The 26,646-nt window shown below is 35.9% G+C and overlaps 1 protein-coding gene across 5 annotated transcripts in view; it reads left to right on the top strand.

The window, feature by feature from the left end:
• Positions 1-26,646, top strand: part of ANKRD12 (ankyrin repeat domain 12) — a 114,564-nt gene that overhangs the window by 23,163 nt on the left and 64,755 nt on the right. For all 5 annotated transcript variants that reach the window (XM_027088604.1, XM_027088603.1, XM_027088601.1 and 2 more), the window contains exons 2-3: positions 8,195-8,332; positions 19,545-19,692. In XM_027088604.1, the coding sequence (XP_026944405.1) occupies positions 8,246-8,332; positions 19,545-19,692 (235 nt within the window). In that variant the 5' untranslated portion in view covers positions 8,195-8,245. The remainder of the gene's footprint in view (positions 1-8,194; positions 8,333-19,544; positions 19,693-26,646) is intronic.

Raw genomic sequence — 26,646 nt, 5'->3', positions numbered from 1 at the left:
ACACGGGTTTGTGCACTGGTCCGGGAGGATCCCACATGCCGCGGAGCAGCTGGGCCCGTAGGCCATGGCCGCTGAGCCTGCACATGCGGAGCCTGTGCTCCGCAACGGGAGAGGCCACAACAGTGAGAGGCCCGCGTACCATAAAAAAAAAAAAAAAGCATACTGAGATTTTGACTAGGATCGCATTGAATTTATAAATCGATTTGGGGAGAACTGATCTCTTATTGAGTCTTCTGATCCATATAAACATAGTATATCCATTTATTTAGGTCTTTAATTTCTTTCAGCAGTGTTTTTTGTCACTATGTAGTCTTAAATTTTGTTATATTTATCCCTAAAAATTTATTATTTTTGATACTATTGTGAGTTATATTTTAATTTCAGTATCCAACTTTTTTTTTTTTTTTTTTTTGCGGTACGCGGGCCTCTCACTGTTGTGGCTTCTCCCATTGCGGAGCACAGGCTCCGGACGCGCAGGCTCAGTGGCCATGGCTCACGGGCCCAGCCGCTCTGCGGCATGTGGGATCTTCCTGGATCGCGGCACGAACGCGTGTCCCCTGTATCGGCAGGCGGACTCTCAACCACTGCGCCACCAGGGAAGCCCAGTATCCGACTTTTTGTTGCTAGTATATAGAAACAAAATTTTCATGTATCAACTGTGTATCCTTTGTCCTTTCTATACTTACTTATACGTTTTAGTAGCTTCTTTATAGATACCTTGCGTTTGTCTCCATTGATGATCATGTCATCCAGAAATAAAACCTGCTCTACTTCTTCCTTTCTAAGCTACATACCTTTTATTTCTTGCCTTATTGAACTAGTTAGGGCCATCAGTAAGTACAGTTTTGAGTAGAAGTGGTGCAGTCACCTCAATAGATGCAGAAAAGGTTTTTGACAAAGTTCAACATCCTTTCATGATAAAAACTCCTAACAAGTTAGGGTATAGAAGGAATGTAATATAATAAAGGCCATATATAACAGACCCACAGGTAACATCACAGTCAACAGTGAGAAACTTAGCTTTTCCTCTAAAATCAGGAACAATACAAGCTTGTCCACTCTCACCACTGCTATTCAGTATATAGTACTGTAAGTCCTAGCCAGAGCAGTTAGGCGAGAAAACGAAAAGACATCCAAATCAAAATGGAAGAAGTTAAATTGTCTCTGTAAATAACATGATAAAAAGCCATGAAGACTCCACCAAAAAAATTATTGAGCTAATAATAAATTCAGCAAAGTTGCCAGATATAAAATCAACATATGAAAAGCAATTGCATTTATATACACTAACAGTGAACTTTATGAAAAAGAAATTAAGGGAAAAATCCCATTTATAATAGCATCAAAAAGAATAAAATACCTAGGAATAAATTTAACCAAGGAGGTAGAAGATTTGTACACTGAAAAGTATGAGATGTTGATGAAAGAAATTAAAGACATGAATAAATAGAAATCCAATGTGTTCATTGATCGGGAAGGGTTAATATTATTAAATGTCCATACTACAGTCTACAGATTCAATGCAATCTCTATCAAAATTCTCATGGTATTTTTCACAGAAGTAGGAAAAATAATCCTAAAATTCATGTGGAACCACAAAAGACTTTTTTTTTTTTTTTTTTTGCGGTACGCAGGCCTCTCACTGTTGTGGCCTCTCCCGTTGTGGAGCACAGGCTCCGGACGCGCAGGCTCAGCGGCCATGGCTCACGGGCCCAGCCGCTCCGCGGCATGTGGGATCTTCCCGGACCGGGGCACGAACCCATGTCCCCTGCATCGGCAGGCGGACTCTCAACCACTGCGCCACCAGGGAAGCCCCACAAAAGACTTTGAATAGCCAAAGCAGTCTTGAGAAAGAATAGCAAAGCTAGAGGCATCACACTTCCAGGTTTCAAACTACAAAGCAATGGTAATCAAAACAGTATGGTACTGGCATAAAAACATCAGTGGAACAGAATAAAGAACCCAGAAATAAACCCATGCGTAATACAGTCAACTAATCTTTGACAAGAACTCAAAATGGGGAAAGGATAGTTTTTTCAGTAATTGGTGCTGGGAAAAGTGTATATCCACATGCAAAAGAATGAAATTGGACTCGTATCATACACAAAAGTTGACTTGAAATAGATTAAAAACTTAAATGCAAGGCTTGAAACGATAAAATTCCTACCAAAAAAATCGGGAAAAGCTCCTTGACATTGGTCTTAACAGTGATTTTATGGATATGACACCAAAAGCACAGGCAACAAAAATAAACAAGTGGGACTGCTTCAAATAAAAAATATTTTGCACAGCAAAGGAAACAAAATGAAAAGCAACCTGTGGAATGGGAGAAAAATATTTGCAAAACATACATCTGGTAAGGGGGTAATATCCAAAAAATATATGGAGCCCATACATGTCAATGGCAAAAAAAAAAGAAAAAAGGACTAAAAAATGGGCAAAAGACCTGAACGTTTTTCCAAAGAAGACATACAGAGGGCTAAGTATATTAAAAGGTTGTACAACATCACTAATCACAAGGGAAATGCAAGTCAAAACCACAGTGAGATATGCCTCATGCCTCTTAAGATGGCTGTTACCAAAAGGACAGGCGAGGGCTTCCCTGGTGGCGCAGTGGTCGAGAGTCCGCCTGCCGATGCCGGGGACGCGGGTTCGTGCCCCGGTCCGGGAAGATCCCACATGCCGCGGAGCGGCTGGGCCCGTGAGCCATGGCCGCTGAGATTTTGCGTCTGGAGTCTGTGCTCCGCAACGGGAAGAGGCCACAGCAGTGAGAGGCCCGCATACTGCAAAAAAAAAAAAAAAAAAAAAAAGCGATAGTAAGAGTTGGTAAGGGTGTGGCAGAAAGGGTCCCTTGCACACTGTTGGTAAGAATGTAAATTGGTGCAGCCACTATGGAAAACAGTATGGAGGTTCCTCAGAAAATTAAAAGAACTGCCATCTGACCCAACAATCCCACTTTCAGGTATATCTCCAAAGGAAATAAAATTATAATTAGCTGTACTCCCATGTTCATTGCACCATTGTTTGCAATAGCCAATGTATAGTATCGACCTCAGTGTCTGTTGATGGATGAATGATTAAAGAAAATGTTGACCCTTGAACAATATGGGTGTTAGGGACGCCAATCCTGTGTGCAATCAAAAATCTGTGTATAACTTTACATTTGGCCTGCTGTGTCTGCAGTTCCACGTCCTCGGATTCAACCAACTACAGATCATGTAGTAATGTAGTATGTATTTATTGAAAAAAAAAGAAAAATCCTTGGGAAGTCCCTGGCAGTCCAGTGGTTAGGACTCGGGCGCTTTCACTGTAGGGCGCTTGGGTTGAATCCCTGTTCGGGGAACTAAGATCCCACAAGCCCCACAGTGTGGCCAAAAAATAAATTTAAAAAGAAAAAAAAATCCACATACAAATGGACCCTCACAGTTCAAACCTGTGTTGTTCAATGGTCAACTGTATATGCATTTACAGTGGGATATTAACCATTAAAAAAAAAGAATATCCTGCCATTTGTCACAACAGGGTTGAACCTGGAGGACATGCTAAATAAGTGAAATAAGCCAGACGGAAAGATAAATACTGTGTGATCTCACTAAGATGTGAAATCTAAAAATGTTGAATTCACAGAAGCAGGGAGTAGAGTGGTGGTTGCCAGAGCCTTGGGAGTAGAGGAAATGCGGAGACACTGTAAAAGCGTATGAACTTTCAGTTATAAGACGAGTAAGTTCTGGGGACCTAGTGTACGGCATGGTGACTGTGGTTAATAATACTGTATTATATACTTTAAATTTGCTGAGAGTAGATTTTAAGCGGTCTCAACACACACAAATTGCTAACTATGTGAGGAGATGGTACTTAACTTGATTGTACTAATAACCCTTTCACAATGTATCCATTTATCAAATTGGCATATTGTACACCTTAACTATATACAATTTTTGTTTGTCAGTTATACCTCAGTAAAGCTGGGGGCGGGGAGTGATGAGAGCGAACATCCTTGCCTCATTGTTGACCTTAGGAGAGAAAGAAAGCATTCACATTCTGTTCTAGTACTAGTTTGCTGAGGGTTTTGTCATTAACGGGTATTAAATTTTATCAAATGCTTTTTCTATATCTGTTGAAATGGTTATGTCTCTTAGTCTGTTAATACAGTGAATTACATAGATTGATTTTCAAACATTACACTGACCTCAAGTTTCTGGTATAAATCCCACTTGGTCATGATGTATTATCCTTTTTTATAAAGATGGATTTGATTTACTAATATTTTGTTGACGATTTTGTTATGATTATGAGGTATATTGGTCTGTAGTTTTCTTGTAAAAGACTATTCTGTTTTGCTATCAGGGTATTGATGGCCTCATAAAATATGTTCTCTTTCCTTTTCAGGAGAGTTTGTGTAGAATTGGTAATATTTCTTCCGCATATGTGTTTCGTAGAATTCACCATTGATGCCATCTGGGTTTTCTTGGTTTCTAAATATGAAATCAAGTTCTTTAATAAGTATTGAGTTATTGAGATTGTTTTCTTCAGTGAGCTTTGGTAGTGTGTGCCTTTCAAGGAATTTGTTTCATTTAATTCGTTGAATTTATTTGTATAAAGTTTGTAATGTGTTCTGTCTTATTTCTAATAGGTGTGGCTAAGAGGTTTATAAATTTTATTGATTTTTTTTTTTAGAAAACCAGTTTTTAGCCTCATTGATTTTTCTTTGTTTTTTTTTTTTTTTTTTTTTGCAGTACGCGAGCCCCTCACTGCTGTGGCCTCTCCCGCTGCGGAGCACAGGCTCCGGACGCGCAGGCTCAGCGGCCATGGCTCACGGGCCCGGCCGCTCCACGGCATGTGGGACCTTCCCAGACCGGGGCACGAACCCGTGTCCCCTGCATCGGCAGGCAGACTCCCAACCACTGCGCCACCAGGGAAGCCCTTTCTTTGTTTTTTAATTTGGATATATTATTATCTTTCTATAATTGATTCTGTTTTGGTTTTTTTTTTTTGCGGTACGCGGGCCTCTCACCGCCGCGGCCTCTCCCGCTGCGGAGCACAGGCTCCGGACGTGCAGGCTCAGCGTCCATGGCTCACGGGCGCAGCCGCTCCGCGGCATGTGGGATCCTCCCGGACCGGGGCACAAACCCGCGTCCCCTGCATTGGCAGGCGGACTCTCAACCACTGCGCCACCAGGGAAGCCCTGATTCTGGTTTAATTTCTTTGTTGTGTGAGAACAAACTTTGTATGATTTTAATTTTAAATTTATTAATGTTTGTTTATGATCCATGATGTGGCCTAGCCTGGTGAATATTATGTGTGTCCTTGAAAAGAATGAGTATTCTGTTTGTTGTGCAGATTTTCCTGTAAATGTCAATTAGATCCAGTCAATTCAAATTGATGGCATTTTTTTAGTTCTTTTATATCCTTGTTGATTTTCTGTCTTACTGAGAGAGTAGTTGAAGTCTCCAGCTGTAACTATCAATTTGTTTATTTCTTCTGTCAGTTTTGTTGGTTTCTGCTTCCTGTACTTTGAAACTCTGTTGCTAGTTACATACCTGTTTAGTGAACTGGACCTTTTATCAGTATATAAATATGTAATGTCCCTCTTTGCTTTGAGATCTGTTTTGTCTGATATTAATACAGTTACTCCAGCTTTCCTTTGATTATGCTTGCATGGCATATCTTTTTCCATTCTTTTACTTTTAACCTACTCATACCATTATATTTGAAGTGAATTTCTTGTTAGTGTATAGTTTGGTCATTTTTTTTCTCTCCTCTGACAATTTGTCTTTTAATTGGTGTGTTTAACATTTGCATTTTATATAATTATTGCTATGTTTGGATTAGGTCTATCATTTTATTATTGTTTTGTTTGTTCCTTCTGTTTTTCATTCCTCAGTATCTCTTTTCTGCCTTCTGTTGGGTTATTTGTACAATTTTAAATATTCAAGTTTAATTTAACCAATGTGATTTTGATCATCTCTTTGTGCATTGATTGTTCTAAGGATTACAGTATATATCTTGGGCCCAGAACCGAATTATTTATTAAGTACGTTGTTGAATGAAGTGATATTTTAAAAATCCATTTGTGAGTTTTGTTAGTGCTAAAATTTTCCAAGTACAGTTATTATTTTTTTTAATTAATTAATTAATTTATTTATGGCTGCGTTGGGTCTTTGTTGCTGCATGTAGGCTTTCTTTAGTTGCTGCGAGCCAGGGCTACTCTTTCTTGCGGTGCACAGGCTTCCCACTGCAGTGGCTTCTCTTGTTGCGGAGCACAGTCTCTAGACACGCAGGCTCAGTAGTTGTGGCTCGTGGTCTCTAGAGCGTAGGCTCAGTAGTTGTGGCCCACAGGCTTAGCTGCTCCACAGCATGTGGGATCTTCCCAGACCAGGGCTCAAACCCGTGTCCCCTGCATTGGCAGGCGGATTCTAAACCACTGCACCACCAGGGAAGCCCCAAGTACAGTTATTGAAAAATAATACAAGCTTTTTAAACATACAGTCTATTAATATAATATTATTGCCACGTTTAATTTTCTCCAAAAATATTCATGACAGTTCTTCATTCACCAGTGACTTGTTTTGCTTGGTCTACAAAAGGAGATAACGGCTTCATCTTCATAGTGTCACCTAGGTTAATGCCTGTAGATATTATGCACCTCGGTTTTGCTTCTGAGTCAGAATTTTTCTCTTTATATATGACTTGTAACTCTAACTCTGTAAGCTTTGCATAGGGCTGGCTTTGAGGACAGTACTAAGTTTAAATGAATCCGTTTATATGGTAATAGTAGAAACAGTTAAATGACCCCAAGGGAAACTTTGCCTCTTCTGTGTAGTGTCAAAATTTTTCCTTTGTTTCTTCAAGTTTGTTTCCTCCTCTATAAAATGAAAGATTTGAACTATTTGAACTGTGGCAGTTTTTTTTGTGTTGCAGTATACTCTAATTTGGCTACATTCAGATTAATATAAACTAGTTTTAATAATTTATCAATTATCTCAGTTCATTTAAGGGTTTTTTGGTTTTGTTTCTATTGAAACCAAACAGATTTTAAAGCACCAGTAGAACAATTTGAAGAATATAGATTTTACTGATTTTCTGTTCAGGATGTCTGAGTTTTAATAATTCATATAGGTCCTAGAATGTAGCTTACTTATATCTATGATACCCATTTATAGGAAATTCATAGCATGAAGTAGTTAAAATTAGGCTTGTCAGTCATTGTGCTTCTTGTTGTGGCCCTGGTCCTGTTCCTGTTGGCCAGCAGCCTGTCTAGCCCAGTGCTGTGCAGTAGAGCTTCCTGTGGTCATAGAGTAGATAATAGTGCAGACTACACAGATGCACTATGTAGTGTGGTACCAACTTTAATTAATTTAACTTTCAACAACCATGTGTGACTAATAGGTCATCAGACAGCAACACAGGTCTAGCCTCATGGCTACCCCTTTTATATATAAAACCCACATTTTGGAATTTTTTCTGGATCTCTCAAGCAAAAACTTCTAAGAGAAAAAAAAGAGCTTGTAAGAGGCTCTTTGACCTATTAAATCAGCTTGTAGAGGAGGAGACAGAAGGCTAAACAAGTTGGAAAGAAAAAGATATGTAAAGTGGTAATTACAGTATAGTATGATAAGGATTAAATCAGTGAATAGGTTGATAAAGTGACGGAATACCTGGGGATGTCTGGGGGTTCAGTGAATGAAAATAAACCACTCTGGGGATTTTAAGTAGTAAGGGCTTAATTTAACTTAAAATAGAATTCGTTGTAAAATTACTGATCACACCTATCAAGTTCTTGGTTGAGTCTTTAGGAATAATTTCCAGACCAATGCAGAACTACCAGAGAATCTGTTAGGAGCTCCTGCCACTGGAGCCGTGCTGGGTGGGGTGACAAACACTTTGCCTCCACTTGGACTGCTGCTGGTTACCCAGAAAGCTGGAGGTTAGGTACTAGTCTAGAGAAGATGGGAAGAAATATAAAAGCAGTTCTCTTTTCAGTGACAAACTGAATGGACTTGAGCAAGAGAACTTTAATTAGAAGCTCAAATTGTTAAATGAAAACTTACTTTAGGCTAGGATAGCCTCTCTGAGAAAATAAATTATCTTATAGAGACATGGAAACCAAATTGCACTAATTGTGGTGCATAAACTTTAAGTAGATTTTATTGCATACGTATACAAATAATCCTTATATATCCATTCTTTGCAGATCCAGGATGAGAAGACTGATAAAAGAAGAAGCTAGTTGAACAGCTATAAGATGCCCAAATCTGGGTTCACAAAACCAGTGCAGAGTGAAAATTCTGACAGTGACAGCAATATGGTAGAAAAACCATATGGAAGAAAGGTATATGATTATGCTAAAGATTTGTTGACTCTTTGGAAATTGTGAAAAAGACTCCTGAGTTAGTATTTTTATTTATTTATTAAAAACTTTTCTAATTGTGACTTTTATTTATTTTGTTTTACTTTATTTTATTTTATTTTATCAACACCCAGTGGCTGTGGGATCTTAGTTCCCTGACCAGGGATTGAACCTGGCCCTCGGCAGTGAACATTCAGAGTCCTAACCACTAGACCACCAGGGAATTCCCATGATTTCATATTTTTAGTAACTGCTCATAAAATAAAAAGCCATATCGATGCCAGATCCTGGGAGTGAGATTGTTTTTCATTCCCTAAAATAACAAAATTACCAAGATCACACAGTTACTTGAGAAATGATCATGAGGCTGGGAATCCAAGACCTCACAATCATTTGTCATTTCTTCCCCCTGACCCCTGGTACTGAAACACACATACACAGTAGCCGTTCACTTTTCCATGTCTATAACTTTGGATAAATTTACATAACTTTTCCAAACTCAGTATATCTCTCTGTAATAGAGGACAACAGTACTTTATAGAATTGTGACAGTGAAATGACTTAAGTATTATACTTAATACAATGCTTGGTATATAGTAAGTGCTCAATAAATGTTAGCCATTTTTGTTGTTTATTATTAGTCATTGCCAATGACCCATGATTCTGCCCTTTTACATCTATCCTTCTTCATTACTATTTAATTTAGACCCTCAAAACCTTTATTTAGACTTCTGTAGTTGTCTCCTAAGTGGTTTCACTATCCCTAGTCTCTGCTTTATCTAGTTAGTTTTACGCATTATCTTTGAATTTTTCTTTCTTTGGATTTTTCTTTTTTTTCTTTTAAGTTCTTTTCTTCCTATAAGCCATTTTCTTGTTGAAGGACATCTGAAATGTTTCCTGCTTTTGGCTAATATGAATAAAGAGTCTGAACATTCATGTAGGATCTTTTTTGAACAGCTTTATTGAGGTGCAATTTGTATACCATAAAATTCACCCACTTAGTGTAGAATTCAGGGATTTTTAGTAAGTTTATAGAGTTGTGCAACCATCATCACAATACAGTTTAGATAGACCATTTCCATCATTGTTAAAAGATCCTTATGCCCATTTGCAGTGTGTCCCTGTTCCCACCCCAAAGTCCCAGCAACCCCAAATCTGCTTTCAAAATCAACATGTAAGTTTTTAACTTTGTTCTTTTCAAAAATTCTTTTGGCTATTAAGGGTCGTTTGCATTTCCATATAAATGTTGGGATTAGCTTGTCAGTTTCCACAAAAAAAAAGCCTGCTGAAATTTTTATAGGGATTTTATTGAATCCGTAGATCACTTTGAATAGTATGTTATCTTAACATGTCTTCCAGTCCATCACCACAGAATATCTCTCCATTTATTTAGATTTTCAATTTCCCTGACCAATGCTTTGTAGTTTTCAGTGTACAAATCTTGTACTTTTATTGTTAAATTATTAATATTTTATTCTTTCTGATGCTATTATAGATAATTTCATTTAGGATTTTTCACTGCTGGTATATAGAAATGCAGATATTTTTGTATACTGATCTTATATCCTGTGACCTTACAGAACTCATTTATTCTAAAAGTTTGTGGATTCCTTAGGATTTTCTACATATGGGATTATGTCATCTGCTTATAGACATAATTTAACTTCTTTTCCAGTATGAATACTTTTATTTCCTTTTCTTGCCTGATTGCACTGGCAGTCTTTGCTTTTGATTGCAGTGTTTAATCCACTCACATTTCATGTAATTATTGATAAGGTTAGATTTATATCTGCCATTTTGCACTTTGTTCTTATGTTTCAGGTCTTTTTTTCTCTCCCGTCTTTGCTGCCTTTTTTTAAAAACTATTTTTCAGTGTACTATTTAAATTTCTATGATTTTTTAAAACTATGTTTCTTAAATTATATTCTTAAAATGTTGATCTAGGGATTATAATGTGCATGCTAATTACTACAGGTTAATATTGACTTAAATCCAGTATAATACAGCAACTTTGCTCCAGTATAGCTCCGTTACCTTCCCTTCCTTTGTGTTCTCTGTGTAGTATAGATTATATCTACATTTGTTATTAACTCAACAACAGAATGTTACAATTATCGTTTTATACAGTCTTATTTTTAAAGAAATAAGAGAATTAAAGAGAAATATATATTTATACAGTTCTTTGTTTTTACCTAGAAATTTACCAATTTTGGCACTCTTAATTTCTTCCTGTGAATTCAGGTTACTGTCTAGTGTCATTTCCTTACAGTCTATAAGAATTTTCCTTAGTATTTACTGTAAGACGGGTCTTCAGCTGTGATTTCTCTGTGTTCATTGATCTAAGAATATCTTGATTTTGCCATTTTTAAAAAACAGGTTTTTTGAGATATAATTCACATACCATACAATTTACTCATTTAAAATGTAAAATTCAGTAGTTTTTAGTATATTTACAGAGTTGTGCAATCACTACCTCTGTCAATTTTAGGACATTTTCACATGAAAAAGAAGCACTATGTACCCATTAGCAGTTACTCCCCATTCTGTCCCCAAACCCCACAGCCCTAGATAGCAAATAAATCTACTTTTTGTCTCTATAGATTTTCCTATTCTGGATATTTCATATAAATGAAATTCTACAGTATGTGGTCGTTCATGACTGTTTGCCTTTATTTTGTTGGGTATAGAATTCTTATTTGACTTTTCCTTTTAGTAGATTGTCATCCCACTTCTTTCTTGCTTTAAGTGTTTCTGATGAGAAGTCAGCCGTTAATTGTGATTAATTTTTTTTTTCGTTGCTGTTTTCTCTTTTGTTTGTAATGTGTTTAGGATCCCTTTGCAATTATTCTACCTGGGGTTTTTTGAGTTGCTTGGATCTGTAGATTAATGGTTTTCATGAAATTTGGGGTGTTGAATTTACTGATTTTTTTGTTTGTTTTTGCCATCTCACATCTGCTGTTGAACATACCTAATACATTTTCAGTCACTTTACTTTTCAAATTCAGTATTTTTTTTAATTGTTCTTTATTCATATTCTCTGTTTAAGTCATTGTTGTCATACTTTAATTCTTTAAACACTGTTTTCTTCCTCCCTCTCTCCCCTCCCTTCCTTCCTCTTTATAGACTTTGCCAAACCTATCTTGGCCCACTCAGAGAAGTTTCTCTTGAATACTTTTTTCCTTGCTTTCCCAGCTGCCGTAATTTTTATTGAAAACTGGACAGTTTAGGTCATATATTATAGCAGCTCTGGATTCTCATTATTTCCCACCTAACAGTTGTAACTGTTGCTAGTTTTTTGTTTGCTTTTAGTAAAATGTCAGGTTTTGCAGTGTTTGTTACTTTGTCACAACCACTGGTGTCTAGGTTTTTGGGGGGTTTGTTTGTTTGTTTAGTCTTGCTTTTCTAGGGGTTGCCCCATACGTACGTGGATTAGTTAGCAACCATTGGTTGGTCAGGCGTTGTGCTCAAACGTGAGCCAGTAGGGCTTCCACCTTCCACTGATAGATATACATGTGTGTTGGGGAGTGTGCTCAATGTTAAGGCATTTTTCAGGTAAGCCCTAGCAGTTACTTTCTGTCGGGCTCACCCAGGAGTTCCCTCATGTGTGCAGGCTCCTTGTTGACTAAGGATGGTGTAGAGAGCTTGGACCCTTGTAGACCTCCCCAGTGTGTGCACACAGTCTCCCTGAGTGAGTGAGGGGTCTGTGCAGAGCTTAGCCCTTCTCAGGTCTTCCCCACATACTTACCCTGTCTGCCAGGGATGAGTGCCAGGGATGAGTGGCTGTCTTATCTAGTGCCCCCATGGCTCTCTGATTTCTGCAATCTCCCTGTTAAATTTCTGGCTTGTCTACTGGCTGCTGCTCCCCCACAGTGGGACCACAGCCGTAGGCTAATAGAACTATGGGGTTTTTTTCCACTCCATTCCTTTCCTACCCTGCTTGCTATTTTTATCAACAGAGTGACTGGGTGGTGGGGTTTTGGCCTTCTGTGTCAATTCAAGTTGACTCTTTGGCAGCAAAGATGCTGGTTTTCATTGCCAGCCCCACCCTGGAACTACTTCATGCAAACTAAGCATTAGCCAGGAAATGAGAACAACCCCAGGCAAGAATGCCGAAGACAATCACTCATCTTATCCGTAGTTCAGCAGTTTTTCTTATTGAAAATGCTTCTCAATTTGTTGTTTTTGTTCAATTTCTAGAGCCTTGAAATGGTGGTTTTCGACAGTTTGTCCAGGTTTATAGTTATTCCTTGGAGAGATAAGTTGCCAGTATCTTCATTCTACTATAGACAAAAGTTTCCCAAAATATATTTTAATGTGCCAAATCTTAAGGAGCGTGAGTTCACTAATTTATTCATTTTATTCAACAAACCTTACATGGGATGCTTATTGTGTTGTGTGCCTCTCCTATGACCCTTGAAATAAAACAGTGATTGGTGGGACTTCCCTGGTGGTCCAGTGGTTAAGACTCTGCGCTTCCACTTCAGGGGGCATGTGTATAATCCCTGGTTGGGGAACTAAGATCCCGCATGCTGCGCTGTGCGGTGAAAAAAAAAAAAAAAACAGTGGTTAAGGCTTGGTCTAAATCTTTATGAAGACTCTTAAGTAATTGCTCTATCTCTGTGTCTGAAGTGTTTTGCTCTCAGGACCCCTTGATACTTTTTAGCATAACTGAGGAGGCTAAAGGGCTTTTCTGTATGTGGGTATGTCTGTTGACATTTACACAATCAGAAATTAAAACTGAGAAAAAATTTAAATTTATTAATTGGTTTAAAAAAACAGAATAACTGTTACATGTTAATAATATATTTTTACGAAACACAACTGTTTATTCCAAGACAGTATCGGTGAGAAGAGTGTCATTGGTTTTGCAAATATCTTTAATGTGTGGCTTAACAGGAAGATAGCCAGATGCTCATCTGCTTCTGCAATCCGGATGTTCAGATATCTCTTGTCACATAATCTCAAGGCTCAAATACACATTCTTTAGAGAATGAGAGAGAAAGATACACTAACATCTTAGTGTTATTGTGAGCATATTTCTGACTTCGCATTTCCCCTGAAATGGTCTCAGGGACCATACTTTGTTCACACTAATGGAAGTATTTGAGTGTACAATGATGGGGCAAAGGAGAGAAGCAGTCAGTTCTAGGGTGTTCAGGGGTGGTCTCACAGTGGAAAAGATACCTAATCTGGATTCTCAGGCATGTGACTAGCAGGAAAATGAGAGTAAAGAGTAGACTTAAGCAGGAGATGTAAAAAAGACAAGAATCTGTTAAAGTAATGCATACAGAGTTAGGATGTAGCCTGTGAAGGGTGGAGGGTAGGAGATAAGCATTAGACAGGGGCCAGTTCATTATGGCCTTGTGTTCCTTGCTAAAGATCTTGAAATTTATCCTGTAGCCAGTGAGCCAGAAGGGAAGGGCCATGGCAGAAACCAGTTAGAGTATTATTTAAAAATCCAAGCAGAAGGCAGTGTGGGCAGTGGCTGTGGGGATAGAAGTGGCAGATCTAAAAGATATTGAATTACTGAAACTTGTGTATGTATAGAAAAAGTTGTCTGGGTCCACTCTGAAGTTGATTGGACTATTCCCTGAGAGGGCACTCAGGAAAAGGGACAGGTTGTTTGAAGAAGAATGTTTGGTTTGTACTTGTTGAATTTAGTTCATCATCGGAGCATCCAATAGAAGTATCAGTTAGATAGTATTAGTTAGATATGCGTCTAGAGGTAAGAACAGCTAGACTGGAAATAAATGTATGAGGATTTGTGGAAAAGTGATCTATAGGTATCGAGATGTCACCTAAAGAGAGTGGGGCAAGAATGGAGGAGAGCATACCCTGAGGAATTCAGATATTTTAGGAGTCAGGAGAGGGGGAGCAAGGAGGACAGAGAGAGAAGCAGAAGTTACACGGCAAAGAGTGGCGAGGGGGTCTGTATGACAAATGCCACAACAGTTAATAGGAAAGACCAGGCCATTGTCAGTAGAGATACCTTACAGTGACCTGGGTAAAGGTGACCTCAGTAGAGTTGTGGGGACAGAGTACAATGTGAGATTTGAGGAAAGAATTATAACTTTTATTTCTAAATGCTTAAATATAGTGAAGGTTGCATTTGTGAAATTACATGTGAGCTACTTGGTTTTTGGATTTGAATTTATAAGGCTAAAGTTGTTGAAGCTTTTATTCTTCTAGGTACTTCGTATTATTTTTTGAAGATTGCCACTAAATATGCAGTAGTCCTGACCATTGCCTTCATAACAGTGTGATTTCTTAAAACTATAGAGGCAAGCAAAAATCAAACACTTTTTACTAATGTATTTCTATTAAAAATATTGCTTAGGTAAGTTAAGAATACTTATTAATCATTAGATTTATAAGATAAATAGGAAGAATAAACACAAACTATTAAATTCCTTAATTATTAACAGTTGGCTTACCTAAAGGGCTATATTTAACTGTTCTCAGTCTCAGTTGAATCATTCAGTGTTTTTTTTCAAGACCACACGTGTGTTTGGGTAATGGTCAAAAGCCCTTCTGAGGCAGTATGCGAGGTGCTTACTGCCATGCTTTGGGATTTCTGAGCAGCTTGACATCCAAAGCTGTTGTTAGAAGTAGTTTTCTTTAGTTTTAAATAGATATTTGAACTGTTTATTTGCACCTTAAGAGAGGAAGGGCCATAACTTCCATTCCAAATTTCTTGCTTATAGACCATGTTACTACTGCTTCTTAGGACAAAATAAAGTTAGAAGAGAGGGAAGGAGAGAAGGCGGCATGACCATCTTATTCACTTATTTATTTGTAAAGCGTATTCTTAGGATTGTCTTTTCTTGGTGAGTGATTGGCCTTGAAACCAGCCTCTAGCTTCTGCTGAGTTTTTCCTTCCATAAAATTTTTAGAAATGAATATTATATAGCTGTTCTCTTATGTAAATAAATATAGACCGTATTTACAGCTTAATATGACACAGACATTGCTGTTATAAGATTCTAAATTTAAAAATAACCTGAACCAAAGTTTAATTTTTAAATGCATTTAAATAGACAATAATTTTAAATAATCCCATTCTATAGCAATATGCTTTTTATATAAAGTGCTTTTATTACCATGTTAAATATTACAATATTCAGGGGTTCATCAAAAATGTCTCCTCAAAATTCTTCAAATATTTTATCCTTTCACTGCTAATCTGTGGGATTTTTTTCCCCATTGGTTTTAGCTTAAAATTTTTTCCACTGACATTTTTAGCTATAAATTAGCTATAATTTGCAAAACAAAATCTTTCATCAATCCTTTTCTGATAAGCTAAAACCCGGGTTAAATTCATAAAGTGTGAGAGAGTGGATGTTAATCGTCTGCCTTTCTAAATAGCTCTGCCCTATCCTTTTCATCATCAGTATAGTTCAGACCTTCATTATCTCCTATCCCCATGATAACTGAGAACTTTTCTTTTATTATTCAAGTAATGTAATAATGTTCATTACAGAGGAATTAGAAAATGTATATAAGAATAATGAAAATAGAAATTGCCTTGTCTGAGATGAAGCATCTGAGGTTTTACCCTACTTGCAAGCTAATTAGTTTCATGGATTATGGCAGAAGACATGAGACTCCTGGGTCAGATAGAGAGGCAAGCATTTTTTCTCATAGCAATCGCTGTAGCCATATATCACCATTTGTGCCTGTTCTCTGAGCCCTGTTTCTCACAAAGGGATGCAAAGAAGGCCAGGTGACAACTACATATACAGTGGATTGTATTATAGGAGAGGAATCGCAAATCTTTTTAATGGGCAATAAATCTACCTGACCTTTGCTCTAAAGGGAGAAATTATTTATTATACTGAACAGTGAACAGGTCTGATCTACCCTTTGCTCCAGAGGGAGAAACTTTCTCTGTCTTCCAAGACTATTCTCTATACAGATATCCTTGGAAAGATAGAATAAAGGGATTTAGTGCTTCTGCTTGCAAGATATGCAGAAATGCAAGAGAGCTATAGAAAATTGTCTCCCAGCACACCTGTAATGCCATTACCCACAGATAGCCATTAACATTTTGGTTTATATACTTCAAGCGGTTTTTGTTTTTTTTCTTTTTTCCTAGGTAAATTTTTACCTCTTATTTTTTTCTGTCTTGAGTTGGTAAAGGCTACCAGCACATTGTTTAATATCAGCAGTGATAGAGGATCATTCTTGTCTTGCCATTAATACTTTCACTGCTATGTATGATAGCTGTTGTAGGTTATTGAAAGAAAATCATTAATATAAATGAAAAAGACTTAAATTATTTTAAAATAAAAAAAGTCTGACTCTTAGTTTTATTAGGTCATGGATATGAAAGAAGAATGTGCCAGTGATTCTCTCCTGAATTGACAAGAGTATTTATACCATTTGATGATATAGAAATTTTAAGACAATCAGAAGTAGTTATTTCTTTTTTTTTTCCCCCTTTTCCATAGCTATTTCTTTTGAAAGTTACTTTCCCCATATCTGAAAATAATTTTTATTGTTAAGATTCTCACAAAAACACTTTGTTCAAGTAACACTTTTAAGGACAATTTTATTTTACAGAGAACAGAATAAGTTGGTAGCAGGAATGAATATTCACACTAATCACCATATTGCTCAGGAGAGTATGATTGATAAATTGTTGTGAACATTTTTCATTTAACATATTAAATTGGTTTCTCTTGTTTTATGGCACAGAACAGTATCTTTACTCACACAAGTGCAAGGGAGAAGGGACATTCTAATGTTTTTCTTAATTCTTTTTTTAATAACAAAGATTTGTGTTTCTAAGGAAAATCTCTAGAACTTTGTTGGCTAACCATTTTACTAATCATGCCTTTTTGTTTCTGATTCTTTGACATCCGGGACCTCAGTGACCCTGGGGAGACTGCTCTTCCCAGGGCTACTCAGTTCCCAGAGATAGTAAACAATTTATGTGTGACCACACCTTTCATATGCAAACAAACCAATCCAGAGTCTATCCCCAACCACCAACTATATCCATCTCTCACACTCTGGGCCACTATCCCCCTGCCCTAATAACAGTCACCCCAGAACCAGGTACCAGACAGCTAGAGAAACAACACCTATACCCTAGAGTCTGCTGAAATTATGCAAACTAGCCAACCCTAAACCTGCTTGCTCTGCCTTGCCTTTTTCTTCCTGTGGAAACCGCAATAAAAGCTTTGACTCACATTTCCTTCCCCTCTCTCTGCTTCCTGAACCTCCTAGGTGCTTCCCCCGGTGGCACCTCAGGGTGCGGCATGCCTCCTCTTCTTGGGAGCTGTGAGTAACAAACTCTCTTTTCAGTGGCAGCGATCTCTTGATCTGTTGGCCTCACTATACCAGAATAATAATAAAATCGACGTTTTAAAACAACCTTATAAGCAAAAGGCATGCCTGTGAAGCTCCATTTCATTAGCAGAAGTAAGAAAACAGCTTAAGAGGATTTTCCTTTACACCTGGGAAATAAATACTTTTATTCTTCACTAATCTTTACCAGTTAAGATATAAGGAAGTCACATTCTCTTCCTAACTTGCTAATAGGTTTATCAAGAATGAATGTAGGGTCTATTTAGATGTTCTTGTCACCTATTAACATCATAATAAGATTTTTCCCTTTGATATAATGAATTGTCTTGAGGTTTTCTAATAATGAACTATTCTTATATTCTTTGGGTGAATCCTGCTTGATTATGATATATTATCTTTCTAAGGCACTAACTTTGATTGGACAGTTTATTTAGGATAGTTTATTGTTTCATTTATTTCATAAGCAATTTAGGTATAATTTCTATCTTGAACCCTTCTTAGGTATTAGTTTTATTTCACACTTGTAAAATGGATTGGGTATCTTCTAATCTTATTTCTGTGTTGTAGTATTGTTTATATGAAGTGGGAAATATATTTTCCCTGAATTTTTAATTTAAAACCTCTCATAAAATCTTCTGGAATAGGTACCCTTTTTAGACGTAAAATCTTTGGCTATAGATTTATTGTTTTCTATGATCATTGGTCTATTCAGGTTTTCTGTTTCTTTCATGAGCCAGTGTTTGGTAATACATGTTTTCCAAGAAAATAATCCATTTTTCCAGTCCTTAAGATTATAATTGTATAAAAATGAATACAGTATTCTTTTGTAACTTTTTAATATCCCCTCTGGAATTGTATTTTAGGTCTCAATCCCAGTCTTTTTTTTTTTTCCTGTTTTTTTTTTCCCTCTTCATATTTTCATGATTAGACTCACTAAAAGCTTTATTATATTGCTCTTTTTTGTGTGTGTGGTACACGGGCCTCTCACTGTTGTGACCTCTCCCGTTGCGGAGCACAGGCTCCAAACGCGTAGGCTCAGCGGCCATGGCTCACAGGCCCAGCCGCTCCGCGGCATGTGGGATCCTCCCAGACCGGGGCACGAATCCATGTCCACTGCATCGGCAGGTGGACTCTCAACCACTGCGCCACCAGCGAAGCCCTATTTTGCTCTTTTTGAATCATCTTTTCGTTGATAAATTCTACTTTTTAAAAAAATTCAGTATTTTTTTTTATGCCCCTTCTTCCCACTCTTCCTTCCTTTATTTTCTGGCTTGGGTCAAAAGCTCGTGTCTTCTGCAGTCTGAGTCTACTCATTTTCTTCTGAAAATCTCTATGCTTATGATATCTGTCATTTATTATCATAGTTTTATGCTCACCTGCTAGGTGATGTGGCTTAGTTCTTAGTATCTAGCATGTTTTTCCAAAGGAGTTTTCATAGCCCAGTTAGATGTGCTGTATGTACCAATTCAGATGTTGGATCATAAGAGTGAACTTGGTAATTGCTGTAGGCATGAGGGTAGGATACTTTATCTAAATGAGTGGACACATGGAATTAATAAAATACAATCTGCTTAATTCAATCTAGACTGCTTTTTCTGATTTATATATTTGTTTATTGGTGATGATGTCTATCTTAGACATAGAGTTCCATTATATTCAAGATATTTCGTTTTATTGTTATTTTAAAATTATATTACTAAGTAAAAGGGAATATGAAATAAGTTAGAAAACACATTATGATTGTTGAAAGTGGGCCTTAAGGACATTGAGGACAACGATGGTTTGTAGTAATACTCTTTCTACTTTATATAAAGTATTTTTTTAATACTGTATTGCTCAGCTAATATTGTTATAAGTTTATTCATATTTAATTTTTTAATAGAGTAAAGACAAGATTGCATCCTATAGCAAAACTCCAAAAATTGATCGGAGTGATGTGGGCAAGGAGATGAAAGAGAAATCGTCCATGAAACGTAAACTTCCTTTTACCATCAGCCCATCAAGAAATGAAGAACGAGATTCAGACACAGGTAGGAAATTTTGTTGTTTTCTGGTAAAATCATAATCCTTCTTTTACTGTGATTTTCTTTCTCATTCCTTGTTCACTGCATTTTAGAGAGAAATATTTGTATTTCAGAATTTCAGGTTTATCATTGGGGCAGAAATTCATATATTCCTCACCCAAATTTGATTTCTATCATAGATAAAAGCAATTAGCTTTTTTTCTCAGTCTCAGTGTTTATTACAAATTTCTTACCACTTTAAGAACTTAATTTCTTGAGGAGCATTTCAGTGATGAAAATTTACTTAGTAATATGGAGCATTGATACGGTAGATTTGAGAAAAAGCTGTTGAGTTTTTGTGAACAAATTATTGAACCCACCAAAGAAAAAAAGTTAGGCATTTTAGATTCAGAAATGAATCAGAAATATGTCCCTTTCAAAAAAAAAGAAGAAAAATATTGAGGCTTCCTAAGCCCAGTTCATAGTACTTTTTTCCTCAAAACTTTTGCTATGTCAGGAATGATACTTGACATCAGTAAATCCCAGTTATTTGTAATAGATTAAAACCTTATTACCACTATCTGATAAATTACTAGGTTGTATTTTAGCCCTGAACTAATCGTTTCTTGAAACTAATATAAACTTGAATGTTCGTTATTTATCATAATTGTTTTAGCCCCTGAATGAAGTATTGGTAATGAACTGTTCTTAAGAATGTTTTAGTTTCACTCAAAGAAAATCAGTGTTACATGCTAAATTTATGTACAGAGATCATATCCTACTTTTATCTTTCTAGCCATCTTAATCATCAGTATGGGAATGATCTTGACTCCAGAATCTGTGAAAATAGACTTTTTGAAAGACTATTTTCAAAAGACTAGACTTTTGAAACTCCTTGTGCTAATCTTTAGAAAATATTTAATTTTAGTATACACTGTTAGTAAGTAGATTTCCTTTTGTATGTTTGGCTGTTTCTCTTAGCTTGAACTAAAAATTTTTCTTAAACGCTTATGACAGTTTTAAACTTTGAAAATTGCTCTTTTATTGAGTGATTAAGAAATTATGTGCTTTGTTCATTTTAAGTTACACTGTCTTCTTCTAGAGGTTCAGAATTTTTTTTTTTTTTTGAAGCTTGACTCTCCTCTTTTTTTTTTTTTTTTTTTTTTGTGGTACGCGGGCCTCTCACTGTTGTGGCCTCTCCTGTTGCGGAGCACAGGCTCAGCGGCCACAGCTCACAAGCCTCCCAGACCGGGGCACGAACCCATGTCCCCTGCATCGGCAGGCGGACTCTCAACCACTGCGCCAGCAGGGAAGCCCTTGACTCTCCTTATTTTTACAAATTGTTCTCAAGGTATTACTAGGTCACTTAGCTGAGAAGAAGGTGCTTCTGTGCCTTCGAATATACAAGATTTAACTTGTCTCATACTCTCTCCTTAGAAACCCTTTTGCTAGTCATTTTTAAAGTACTTACATTAACCAGGTTCTGTTTTCCAGTGACAGTGATAATCCTACTAGTAGTTTGAAGAAGGGACTTAGAAATAAGGTTTCAAAATAATACACTTCCCATGAGAACCTTTGTTATTAGATCCAGTGGGTTATTTGTCTTTTATTCAGTGTAAAATAAAAGAAAGACTTAGGAAGACATGAACTTTAGGCACTGAATAAACATAATCTAATTCATATTTTATTGATTGGATTGTATGCTTATCCCCTGCTACAGTCTTTCCACTATTTGAATTTAGTGGGACATTGCAGCTCTCTCTAAGACTGTTTCATAAAACAGACTCTTACTTTATTTTTTTTTTTGAAAAGGTTACCTGGCTAACATTAAATGAGATTTTGATGGACTTAAACATGTATATCTATATTTTTGGTAGGCTGAATTTATAAATTTTAGTAAATAACAGATGAAGGCTTTAGTTTTGCACGCACACACATACACACACATCCAAAGCATTAAGAAGAATTTCCCCAGGCCCAAGGCAAAACGTCTTATTTTCATAATTTTGAAAGAAGAGTTCAGAGTACCATTAACTGGTATTTTCCATATGAAAGATAGTTATAGCACCAAACCCCGTATTTGACATTGATCTTTTTAAAATTTTAAATCATTAGCAGAAACTATACAGAATAAACTATAAAAGGGAGAAATATTTATAACATATATGACAACCCTTATCTTAATATAATTAGTAATTAAAGTTCTCTTAAATGTGAAGAGAAAAATACAGAAATGGGAGAATGGACAAAAGATAGAAGCAAGTAGTTCAGAACAACAGAATTACGGTTGGTGAAGAAATATATGAAATGTATTAATAGTACTCAGAGAAATAGAGTTTACAATGATTGGCAAAACTGTTATTGGCTTAAATCATACAAACTGGTCACTGGTTTGAAATAGGAACTTGCTTTAGTTTGTCTGAATTATGGAACTACCTTGTTGAAGGTAGATATAACAGCATATGTTAAAAACTAAAAGTTTGTTAACATTTGATTTATTCTTTCTTTCGTCATTTATTCTATATAAATAATTATTGAGAGTAAAAATTATCTTCAAGTATATTTCTCTCAGCTTTCTTTATAATAGAAAAAACAAAACAGGAAAAGATTGTCAAGAAATATAGGATTTGGTAAATTATGGTAAATCCAATGAAGAAATATGATCTTTTACCCTTAAAAATAACAATTGTAGAGGAATAAACTGTATGGAAATATGTTCACAGTATACAAAGTAAAAATGTAGGTTATGAAATAATATGTACTGTTTGCATTATGTCATATTCTTTATATTTGTATGCATATGCACACAGGACATACATTAACACACATACAGAAAGATAAGATTGTTTAAATATAGAGACTGTTTCATTGTAGAACTAAGCCTAAACCTAGTGGGTTTATTAAAGGTCCTGAACAAAAATGTAAATATTATAAGCCCTGACTTAGGTGAAAAATAAAAGAATAGGGAGTGGGGAATAAGGAGAAAATGCTAAGAGTGCTACTCAACTCATCATCTCTCATAGCAAGGGATTAACTGAAATTGTCTGAAACTGAAATATGTTTTTAATCTTTAAAACTTTTAATCTTTCATTTAAAATTTTACCTATATGTTTATATATGTATGTGTTTATACTTTAGTATATGGTATCTCTTATAGAGAAGAGCAATTCCTTGAGTTTATTTTCTTTTTATGTTGGGTTAAACTAAAGTTAATCTTTCAGATTTTTATTTAAATATAGCACATATGTATGATATTTTTTTATTCTTACATAAGTTGATTTCTCTCTCTCTCTCTCTCTCTCTCTCTCTCTCTCCTAGTTCCTCTGTCATTATATACATTTAGAAGGATGCTTGGCATCATGCTCGTGAGATGCTAACATTTTGTTTCCAGGATTTGGAATGATTTGTTACTTTCTTCTTTGTATTCTTTATATGCCTTGAATTTTTAAAATAATAAACATACATTATTTTTATAAAACACGGTCATTATTTTTTTTTAAGACATTCATATTGTCCAAGGAAGATTCAGTGGTCCTCAAAATCAGCAGTAATGCCATCAACCGGCTGAGTCATTCCTAGTCTTCGTTTTGAGATACCCTAGTGTGTCTTAAACTTTCCAAATTCTCAATTATTTAATGTTTATTAATTTTTTAAAAGATAACACTTTCTAGAAAAGAAATTCAGATAAAGTTTTGAGGAAAATTACAGCATAATTCAAAGTCATGCCAGTGAGTTCTTATAGCTGTATCATAATACTGTTCATTTCAGCAAATCTCCAGTATATCTACTTATATCATTCCAGTATCAATCCCACATTGTCCTGTCCTATTAGAGAATTCCTATAAATTTTGTCCCATGAAATGTTGAGGCCAATCTGTACAATGACTCATTGAACCTATGGAAGCAACTACTTCTTATCTAGAAGACAAATTATTTCTTACAGCTACTGCATCAGCTTGCTTTATCACCTACTTTTAGCTTTTACTTTTAATCTTTCGTAGTCTAGAATCCTGACCAGATAAGTTATTGTAGTTATAACAGAGGGAAATCATAGCATAGTGTTTATCATCAGAAGCTTTGGAGTCTGACAGACCATTGTTGAGTCCTTGCTCAGCCACCTACTAGCCCTGGCCAAATTAGTTGAGTTCCTTGTAAGTCCCAATTTTCTCATCTATAAAAGTGCATATAATAGCAACTTCAGAAAATTGTGACCTCTAAGTGACATATCATGTAAAATCAGTTTACGATACATTAATTAAAACAGAAAACTAATACTGGCTTAAATGGAGATTTTTTTCATCTAATGCGGTAAGACCAGGCATAGGCAGTCCAGAGTTGGTATAGCAGTTCAGTAACACCGTCAGGGACTGAGCTGTTTTCATCTTTCTGCTCTGCTACCCTTAGCTCATACGTAGCCTTTGTCCTTAAGCATTTTGCCTTATAGTCACAGGATATATCCTTCCTGGGCAGAAAAGAGGAGAGGAAGGACCAAAGACAGAGGTATCTTTCTCCCAGAGAGACTTTTGCCTTTTTACTCATGAAACAACCTCCCTAGAAACTTTTGCCTGCACCTCAACTGGTTTAGGCTCCCCTAGTTGCTGGGGAGTCTGAAAAGTCAAATATTTTTGAGCTGGACATATTGTCACCCTGATCAAAATTGAAGTATGCCTAGTAAGGGGAGAATGAATATTGAGTAGGCACCTTATAATACTGTTACTGTATATAAAATTTTTGACATAGTAATTAATAACTGATAACTGCTATTATCTTTAAGTTATTAATGTTTCTACCTAAGGGAACTTTTTTCCTACACTATCCGTCATAAAATCGTACTTACTTTCTTTCCAAGACTAATGGCATCCAAAGGATGCCATGACAATCCCTTAACTTGAAAGTACTGAGCAGTTATCTTGAGGCTACACATGAGTGAATCTCTTCTTAGCCTTCAAAGTAAATTTGCAATTATTTTGTTGTGAGTAATGCCATAGAGCGTCTTTGCAGATTGTATTTTTATTATACTCTGAATTTTTTCTGTCTTATTCATTCCCAAGAGTAGGTTTACAGGGTTAAAAGGGTAAAACATTTCTATAACGTTTCTTCAAAATAGTTATACATACTTATAAAGGCTCCAGCAGTATATTTATGTTCTTTAATCTCAAATAACATCATGGCACTTGTTTTTCTTTAGGTTTGATAGCTCTAAGTATCTATAGGGATAAACCAGTAGTACTTCATTTTAGTTTGCATGTTTAGATAAGTAAAAATATACAACATTCTTTACTTTTTAAAAAATACTTGTTTCTTCTTAATAGGCATTATTTATTTCCTTAGTGATTTTTTTTTCTTGTGGCATTAAGTAATGCGTAAATAAATGTGGTAGGAGAAAATGTAAAGAGACACAATATGATCTGTTCCCAAAGTCCGTGGTCGCAGTTGTAGAGTATGTTCAAATGTTTTGAACTAAATCTCTGCCAGCCAGCCGTAGAAGGCCTACTTTCCCGAGGCTTTGGATGCCATTAAAGGATTTACCCTATTTAATGACACAAGCAAATTTGGAGAGGAAAACTTTTTAAAAAAAAGAAAACACATGTAATTTTTCTGGTAACTGTGTTAAAGTAGCAGATAAAATTAGTGCTTTGCTTAATAAGGATAGTCCTCTTTTGGTGCTCTTCGTGGTGATTATTTATTATAGATTTACTCCGTCCCTTTCCCTGATATTTTATTATAAAAATTTTCAGACGTAGTGCACACTCTTAAAATCATACGTGATATTTTTCTTATTCTCTTGCAATCCAGAACAGAATATTAACTTAAAAAGATGGCTTGTACAACAAGGATTTACTTTATAGTACAGGAACTATATTCAATATCTTATAATAACCTATAATGGAAATAGTCTGAAAAATACATATATATATAATGAATCACTTTGCTGTACACCTGAAACCAACACAGTATTGTAAATCAACTATACTTCAATTGAAAACAAAAAAGATGGCTTTTAAAATATAGGTATTGCTTGTCTTGCCTTGCTGCAAAGAACATATCAGGGAGAGAGAATTGCTCTGCTTAGCAGTCAGTGTTTTACAAAAACCTCATAGGTAACAATAGTCTCATTATGGTCTAGTCTCAGTATAGCACTGAAGGAAGAAGTAGTTGAGTAAAAGGACAGGATATGGAAGCTTTTAATTTTCTAGCTCCTTAATTAAATCTTTATAAGAATATACATGCAAACGCCCCCAAAATAAACATACTTATTTGAGTAAAAGCCAAAAGGGTGTGTGGAGTCTGGATGGATTAATTACTTCCAAAGGAAGGTTTGGAGAAACTACTTCCTTATATTAATGAATGTAATTGAAAGTTTATTTTATCCACTATTCTTTCATCTGTCACAATCATATGATCTGCTTTCAATAATCCATTTAATTCGATTTGTTGGTGCAACTTATTAGTTGCCCCTTTTTCTTTGCTTTGCAACCTATGGAGGCCTTTTAAAATTTTTGCTTATCTTTAAATGAAATGACAAATATTCTTCATAGAATTCTTCTAGTTGCTAACTTAATGGGTTAAATTTTGAAATACAAGTGTTTATTATTGAAAGGCTTGTAATTCAGTCCATTTACCCACTTGCTCTAGAACTGGTCTAAATATTATTTTATTAATGATTTCCCCTTTGATTGAGTAAGCCTTCTCATCACTAAACTTTTAGGCTTATCTCTAAATTTTTCAAATACTGTGTTTAGGAGTTACTTGTTCTCTAAATTGGTTTTTTTCCCAACACTTTTGTTTCCTTACACCTAACAACTCATGAATAATGTCTATAATGATCATCCTGGAAAGAAGACCATAAGCCAATAAATTGAGAATGTGAAGATCAGAATAACATTATGTTGAGTTAAAACAGCATATTGTTTGTAAGTAAAATTATTTGCTCTGGCCATACTGCCAGAAGTCAGTTCTCTAATTTATTGAGTTGTTAGG

This window comes from Aethalodelphis obliquidens, unplaced genomic scaffold (assembly GCF_003676395.1).
Source record: "Aethalodelphis obliquidens isolate GAN/ISIS:26980383/991018 unplaced genomic scaffold, ASM367639v1 scaffold63, whole genome shotgun sequence".
In the NCBI taxonomy this organism is placed as follows: domain Eukaryota; kingdom Metazoa; phylum Chordata; class Mammalia; order Artiodactyla; family Delphinidae; genus Aethalodelphis; species Aethalodelphis obliquidens.
Note: the sequence above shows the minus strand (reverse complement) of the source record. Positions and strands in the feature narration are given on the sequence as shown.